An 8,540-nucleotide genomic window follows, 5' to 3' on the forward strand; every position below is an offset into this window, starting at 1 on the left:
TTAAAATATTATTATAATTTATCTAATATATATATATATATGGGGACAATGCATATATATATAATAATAATTTTTATAATTATATTTTATTATTATAAAATATAATTTGTTTTCAAATTATCTAACAAATAAATTTAAACACTAAAATTGTAATTTAAATATGTTTTATATTTTCTTTCTATTGTCAATATAATTAAATGTTTTTCTTTTTATATATGTTATTAAACAATTATTTAAAAAATCATCTCCTATATGATTACGAAATCGATCCTTTATAATATTTATAGCGAAAAAGGTTTTTTTAACTAATGTTGTTGTTATTGCCAAACCTAAAACTAATTAAAACAAAACAATAAAAAAAATATTTTTTTGAGTCTCAATTCATTTCTATAAAAGTATTTTTTTTATTTTAAAAACTAAGTGATTTAATTTCAGACAACGTTTTCTTTTGTTTTATTTTTAATCTATTCTTTTTTTTTTTTTTGTCTTTCTTCAACAATTGATTAGATTTTAAAATTTTGCTACAAATTTTGATATAGGCAATTTATAAAAAAAGTTCTTTCATAATATTTAATTACATAAACATACCAAAAGTCTAAAATCATTTATAAATATTCAAATAATTTAGATATTTATTTTTTATTAATATTAAGCTAAATATATTTTTTATGGATAAATTTTTAATCTTTTATAATAAAAAAGTATTTAATAGAATCAAATTTTGGCTCTTCATTATATTTATTTAATTTTTTAATTTATTAAGCACTGAATTAGCAAATAAAAAATAATTTTATTTTAACATTATTTATAGTGTATCCACTTCTAATAATAATAAATTTATCTACTAAAATTTAATTGATGTGCTTTATATTCATGTTTTTATATATTCATTATTGATTAATGTTTATGTTTTGGATCCTTTTATTTCTTTCTTATATACTGGAGAGTGTGAACTAAAAAAAAAATTTAGTGAGATCAAATTTATTTATTGAATGGGGCAAATATTTTTTTTCTGTGTTCTACGTGAAATTATATATATATGTATGTGTAAAATTTTAAAATTTATGTGTTGATGTATTTCATGTCATGTTGTATCCTATATCGTATCTATATTCATGCATCGTAGAATTTGACTGACTGAGAAATTAGAGTTTTACTTTTCTATGTGACCAGTAAGAATAGATTTTAATTTAGGATATTGAGTCCAAAACTTAAGGCTATTTTTCCTTTATGAAGTGTGATTTGTATTTTTGTACTTTCATTTCAGTCATGTTTATATATTTGGTTGGACAATTGTGATATGTATTTGATGTATTTGTAATGCAATTGATCATATTTATCATTAAACCTATTTAAAGTGTTATCTCATTATTTTGGGCGCCATAAAAAAATATTAGAAAATCGGATCATATAGTAGTTAGTGGAATGATTCAATAAACTTTAGTAAAAAAAAAACCTGTATAACGAACGGCTACTAATTAAATAATCATATACTAATAGTTGAACTGGTAAATTAATAATTTAAGAGTATCTATATCATAGGTGCCTTTTTTTATTTGTTGATCAAAGGCAAAAGCGTGCTATATGTTCTACCTGATATTGGCCTATTAGCAAGGGTATTGGCAAAGACAAGTTGAATAGATTGGATCCCTTATGTAATAACAGAATCCCACAGTGCCCTTTTTAGGATACTTCTTAACACATTCAGCATTACAATTTTTGTCTTTACAGTATCCATACTCAGGGGTACCATCTTCACATGTCTTTGTTGGCCTCAAATTATTCTCACTGCCCGCCATAACCATTAGGGTACCTACATATATAGATAGATAGATCATACATACTATATATTGAAAATATTATGTCAACATAACCTGAAATTTTCAGAAGCATACGTATATATATATATTTTACTAATTTACGACTATAATATAATGTACTATATGTCATTTTTTTATTATAATTAAAACAAGTTTTTTTTTTTTTAATTAAAGAATTTTTTGTTTTTGTTTTTTTATTTATTTTTATTTTTTTATTCATTTTATCTTCTTATACATTATTACTAATGACTAATTATAAATTTAACAACTAAAATATATAAAAATACAAGACATTTCTAATTACAATTGAAATTAAATTAAACTAAAATTAAAATTAAAATATATTTATCTTACAATTGAGATGAAATATTTTTCTTTATCATTAAAAAACTCTATCTTTTTTTTCTCTTTTTTATCTCTCTAACTCCTTCTCTCCTCTTTTCTATTTCTTTTTACCCTTTTTACTTTATTTATAAGACTATAATTTATAATTTATATTACTAATTTTGACAATCAACATGATATGTTATAGAATATTTTTTTATTATAATTAAAATAAAATTTATCTCTCCAAAGTTAATGAACTTCTTTCATCCTTTCTTTTCTCTACATTTTTTTTATTTTTCTCTCATTCTCTATTTTTCTTTAACTTTTTAATTCTATAAAAAATAAAATTAATAACATAATATAATTCAAATAAATTTATAAAATGATAAGGGACATATTAAAAATAATCCTATAATATTATTAACATAGAAAAATATATAATTATTATATGCATACTTTTTAATTTTTAATATTTAATTTTAAAATTTTATCGTTTATTTTTTTAATTTATATTAAAATTAAACTCTTTTAAATGATAATAAATTAAATAAGTCAATAAGATTTTTATATAGAAAATAATTATGAAAAAACTCATCACTTGATTTTCTTTTTTAATTTATAGGAGCTTGATTTTTTTGGCCGACAAAAATTTTTGTCCTTATGATCTTTTTATAAAAATAGTTCCTTAATTCCGTGAAGTTTTTATGCTGTAAATTTTAAGACGAAGTCGACGTAGTTTTAATATATATATATATATATATATATATATATATATATATATATATATATATATATATATATATGAGGTGTACTAAACAATATGTCCTAAATAAAATAAGTTAATTATGCTTAAGGGTGAAAGATCTAATCACTAACACTTTTAACTATAGAGATGTAAATTAATTTGAAATTTATAAGACTGGATTCAAATTAAACAACAAAATTATTAGAAATTGATAGTTTTATTTGATATAACTAATTTCCGTAGACATTTTTTAAACAACAATATGTGTTGTTTATGTTATTTTAATATGAATTTTATATTTTAATATATATTTTATATAAATAACTAATTTAGTAATTAATTTTTTTATATAAATAATATAATTGAATATTTCTTTCACCTCATATTGCCATATTGGTAGTTTTGTAGAACTAATCGCCGAATCTTTTAGGGATATAAATTGTTTATCTCTTTTTGTGAACGTTTAAATCTTTTATGCCAAAATATAGTAATTATAGATAGGATATATTGTTAGTATTTTTTATTCTATAAATGAAGATAGAAAAAATTAAAAAAAAAAATCTGTTTTTATTTTATTTTTAAATTTATTTTTATAATAACGAACTTACTTGATGTAAAGAGGAGAAGGAGTGTGGCATATAGTGTGAAGCGATTGGCCATGCTTGCCAATTAGTAATCCGAAAAGTATATCTACTACTCTGCAAAGATATATTTAATAGTGTAATATACGATACGATTATTAGAGGAAGTGAATGATATCTCTATATATATGTGCACTAAATAATGGGTGTAGGTGCACTACTATTTATATATGAAACGTTAGAGACAAAAACCCATAGAAATAATAAAGATTGCTTTTTATATTTTTTTTTTCTTGATTTGAAATGATAAAAGATTAAAAGGTTTAATGCCTGATCATAAGCCACAAATTATTGCAGAAATAAAATAGTATTGGAAATAGTCTATGCTAATTAAAATAAAATCTATAATTTATTAGTTTATAATCTATAAACCTATAATCTTTAATATTAATGAAACACAAGAAATTTTAAAGAAAGTTTAATTAATGCGTGTCAACCCCACATTAGTTAAGTGGATCAATGAATAAAATTTTAAAAAGGAAACATATTGCAGTGATTATTGAATTCAATGGATTTAGATGCATTTGAATGTGTCTTTGAAATTTATTAAATGGTAAGGAAAAAAAATCTTTTTTAATAAAAATATATTTTCTAAAATTTTAGTGTCTTTGATAAATTTTGTTAAGTAAAAATAAAAACATTACAATTTTTTTAAAAGATGTAATTTTTATCTTTTTAAAAAAGATACCTTTTATTTTAGAAAGAATATGTTTTAACAAAATAAATAAATAAATAGAATTTTATATTGTTGTATCTAAATATAAAATAAATAAAAATATATATTTATATGAGATATCATTAAAGATTTTTGTTAAAAAATTCATGCAAATAATTAAGTCTTAAATTCGTTTTTCAATACATATAAAATACTAACGGTAGTGCTAGCGAGATGACCAAATCTTTTCACTCTTTTGGTAACAAATCTAACCAATTGATCAAATAATTTATTGGCACAATAATACCATTTTCATCAGTGTGTCTGAATTTATTTTTTGTTATTGTTCCTGCTGTATTTTTTTTATTTCTTTTCTTTCATTTTTTCTTTTTTTAAGACCATTAAAATAGGTTAAATTCATTGAATTAGCCAATATTATACAACCAATATTGCATCTAACAATATTATTTAACAAGAAAAAAAATCTAAAACTTTTAAAAATAAAAATATTCTAAATTTAATTAAAAATACATCTAAAATTTGAACTCGTAAAAATTCATCTTTAATAAATTTTATATTAAATTTAAGGGTAAAATATATTTTTTGTCCCTAACGTTTGATAAAAGTTTCAAAAATACCTTTAAATTTTATTTTATTTTAATTTTGTCCTAAAAATTTTCGATTTGTATTAAATATATCTTTGACGACCAAATTTTCAAAAAATTTAAGACCAATCTAACAATAATGCATGAAAATTATGATTGATTTGCTTGTATTGAGGGTTGTTCTTATAAAATTGTTGTTGAATTGGTCTTAAATTTTTTAAAAAATTAGCCGTCAGAGGTATATTTAATGCAAATTAAAAACATCTGAAACAAAATTGAAACAAAATAAAATTTAGAGATATTTTTAAAACTTTTATCAAACTTCAAGAACAAAAAGTATTCTTTATCCTAAACTTAATTAACAACTTACTATAATATTTGTTAAAATTAACCTAATCCTAACATTTCTCATAGAGTAATTACCTAACGAAAGAGGCCACCAAAGATTGGACATAGAGTCATGGACGCAATCCCTATTTTTTATAAATATAGAGTAGTAGAGGCAAATCTTTCTGCTGGTATGAAATTTACGAGAAGATATGGAAGGATACCGATTGAAGCGATGATTATATTTGCAAAAGGCAGATATTAAACCGAGATGTTTGGTAACTGTTCCGTGCGTATAGGGCCGAGGTACAGTGACTCTTTCTGCCTGGTGTTATGTTCAGGTAGGAGAAATATACGTCGGCTAGGTTGGAACACTGCGGCGGGAGCACCTGCAAAAAAGACTCCGACGCTCAAGTAAGAATGTGAGTTATGAGAAAATAAGAGGAGTAAATCAGAGTGAGTTCTGTGACCTGACCTTCTCCGAGGTTATTCATGTGTTTATATAGGCGTTGTTAGTATGTTCGGTTATCGCATTTTGCGTGATTCTCCGTAACTTCCGTGGTTATGATGATAACATTTTGAAGTGTTGGTTACTTTCCGAGCTTATCTGAGTTCATCCTGATTTGGTGGGTTTGTTATTAAGTGGCGTCCTTATCCGAGATATATGCTCGGTTTGGAGGCCGAGGTATACGGTACATATCATAGCCCCCAAGCTTGCTTTGTTGTAAGAAAACAAAGGCGAGCTTTTGAGTTTTACCTCGGCCGAGAATTTTTCTTCTAAGGGTAGTGCTGTCCCCCGAGCTTACCTTGGTTTTCGTTGGGAATGTGAATTTGTGGCATTTATAATTAGCGCTTCGTTTCCCGCGCTGGAAATGATTGATGTGCAACTCGTGGCCCATTTTTCAAAGGAATTTGCAATCGTTGGATGTTGATGTAATAAATGGATGGTTGAGATTGGGGCGGTTATGAATGAATGTAAAAAGAAAACCGTTTCGGTTTCCCTTTTGTTTTTATTACCTGGCCTGTTTTGGGGAGCCCCCAGTTTAACTTTTTTGTTTCTTCACTCTAAGCATTTTTTGGAGAAAAAGATGAGTAGCAAAGGTAGGTTTTGACATCTTCTGGTTTGTTCCTTTTCTTTTCTGTTGTTATTGTTTTGCTGTTTCCTTATAATGGAAAAGGGTAAGACTGTTGTGGCGGATGACAATCCTTGTAGCTGGGTAAACGAGCAGGTGAGGTGTTGTGTATCTCAGTTTTGTGATACCGAGTCGGTGAAGGCGTTGGGGTCTAATGTGTGGGTTAGGGATGGGCAGAATGTGAGAGTAGAGTTTTTGCCTTGTAGTAAGGATGATCGCGTATGTGAGAGAGTTGATGGGTGGTCTTACTTTTACTGTTATTCATGTTTGTTTACTGAGCTCGGGGTTCGTCTTCCTTTTACTGACTTTGAATGTGGTGTTTTGTTTTGGCTGAACTGTGCACCGTCCCAATTGCACCCTAACTCATGGGATTTTGTTAGAGCTTTTGAGAATTTAATGGACCTCCTGGAGTGCCCTCCTTCCCTTGCAGTCTTCTTTTCTTTGTTTCAGACTAAAGGTGTTAGACGTGGTGTGTAGATAAACCTTAGTAGCCACCCTCGCCGTACTGTCTTTTTCCTTTATAAGTCATCTTTTAAGGATTTCAAGACAATGTTTGTGAAAATTAGGAGTGTAGAGGAGGAGTTTCCTTTTTACCTAAATGAGTTTTTGGAGGAGAGGTTCCTAGTTTCTTGGTCTCCCGATCCTATTCAGGTTCTTGATGTAGATGATAGGGTGTCTGATAAGAGTATTATGTTTGAGTTTTTATTAGAGGTGTCAGAATCAGCAGGGCTGTTGTCTGTTGCGGAATTGTTAAAGTGGGATACTGATAAGGAAAGCGTGTTGGATTACCTAGGTAATTCACTTTGATGAATGCTCTTTGATGCTGTTATGTAGTTCTGTCTGACGTGTTTGTTGTTTTTTCAGTTGAGAAGGCGCCGACCATAACCACCGCTGGATTGAAGTCCTTTTTCAGTCAGAGGAAGAAGGCAGAGAAGGAAGGGTCGACGAACATAAAAAAGGATGGTGTTGCTGTTCCCTCCGAGGTGAATCCTCGGCAAAAAAGAAAGAGGGCCAAGAAGGAGGCCGAGCTTGCTGAGAGCAAATAGGGGGATTTGCCTATTTTGCCAATCGTCGAGGCTGCTTATGAATCTCAAAAATGGCTTCATGCTTACCGTGAGGATGATAATATGAGATCGTTGTGGTCGAGGTTTTTTTCGTTTGCTACCCTCGCCGATGAGCTGTGTCGTTTTCCTGAGGACTCAAAAATGATTAACGAAGTTGGGCGAGCTGGCATCAGTCGCTTTCTTCAGGTATTTTACAGTTATTTTGGTTTTTTGAGGTTATTTCTTTTCCCTGTTTTTCCATCCTTTGACATATTTATCCAGGAGTCCTTGCCGAGCTAACCTTTCTAACAAGTCTTTGGCTATTACGCATTCGTCCGTCGTATGCCCGTACTTCTGATGGAAAGCACAGTGCTTGCTTCTATCCACGAACCGTTGATCTTGATAGCTTCCAGCTCTGACTGGGGGTTTGACTATTTTGGCATGGAGGATTTCCTTGATTATATTTTCCCTTTTTGTGTTAAATCTGGTATAGGTGTCAAACTTCGGAGTGAGCTTGAAGGGTTTCTTTTGGTCCCTTCTGCTCGGTTTGAATGCCTTTTCTTCCTCCTTTCTGGTTGGTTGTTTGTCCGACTTTTGTGCCTCTCGCAATTCTTCGATCTCCATTTGACATGCATCTCTTTCTTGGAACTCCTCCAACGTTTTGGGTTTGGTGATTGCTATTGTTTCTCTAAATTTTCCTGGTCTGAGTCCGGTCTTGAGAGCGTGTAAGTGGACGTTAGGGTCCAAATCTGGGATCTCCATGGTGGCTTCCGCGAATCGGGTTAGGTAATCTTTGAGACTCTCGTGTTGTCCTTGCTTTATTGTCCTGAGATAATCTGATCCGTGGACGTATATCCTCGAGGCGGCAAAGTAGTCAATAAAGGATCTTGCTAAATCCTCAAAGGACGAGATCGATCCTGTAGACAATTTTGAGAACCATAGTAAAGCAACGCCGTCAAGATAAGTGGGAAAAGAACGACATAATATAGGTTCATTATTAGTGCCGTTAAAGAATATCATAGATTGAAACTTTTTAACGTGAGATCGGGGGTCACCAATCCCCTTATAAGGTTCTAGAGAGTTAGGTAAAACGAAATTTTTAGGTATCTGGAAGTTTGTAATTTCTTCGGAAAAGGGGTTGTCCAGCGTCAGCTTTTCCTTCGACGGGGTTATACTCAAGGGGTCCGAGTTTCCCAAGGCCGAGTTTTTAGAGTTGCCCTCCTCACGTTTTCCTGCATTATTCT

At 29.0% G+C, this 8,540-nt stretch overlaps 1 protein-coding gene across 1 annotated transcript; it reads right to left on the reverse strand.

The window, feature by feature from the left end:
- Positions 1–7,533: 7,533 nt before the first annotated feature.
- Positions 7,534–8,316, reverse strand: LOC112769800 (uncharacterized). Its single transcript, XM_025814265.1, has one exon. The coding sequence runs from the start codon at positions 8,314–8,316 to the stop codon at positions 7,534–7,536; it is 783 nt and encodes a 260-aa protein (XP_025670050.1).
- Between the last annotated feature and the right edge of the window lie 224 nt (positions 8,317–8,540).

This window comes from Arachis hypogaea, chromosome 18 (genome assembly GCF_003086295.3).
Source record: "Arachis hypogaea cultivar Tifrunner chromosome 18, arahy.Tifrunner.gnm2.J5K5, whole genome shotgun sequence".
Taxonomy (NCBI): domain Eukaryota; kingdom Viridiplantae; phylum Streptophyta; class Magnoliopsida; order Fabales; family Fabaceae; genus Arachis; species Arachis hypogaea.

Bases quoted from the DNA above. Each gene is read 5' to 3' on its own strand.
- LOC112769800 (XM_025814265.1), bottom strand. From the start codon at position 8,316: ATGATATTCTTTAACGGCACTAATAATGAACCTATATTATGTCGTTCT.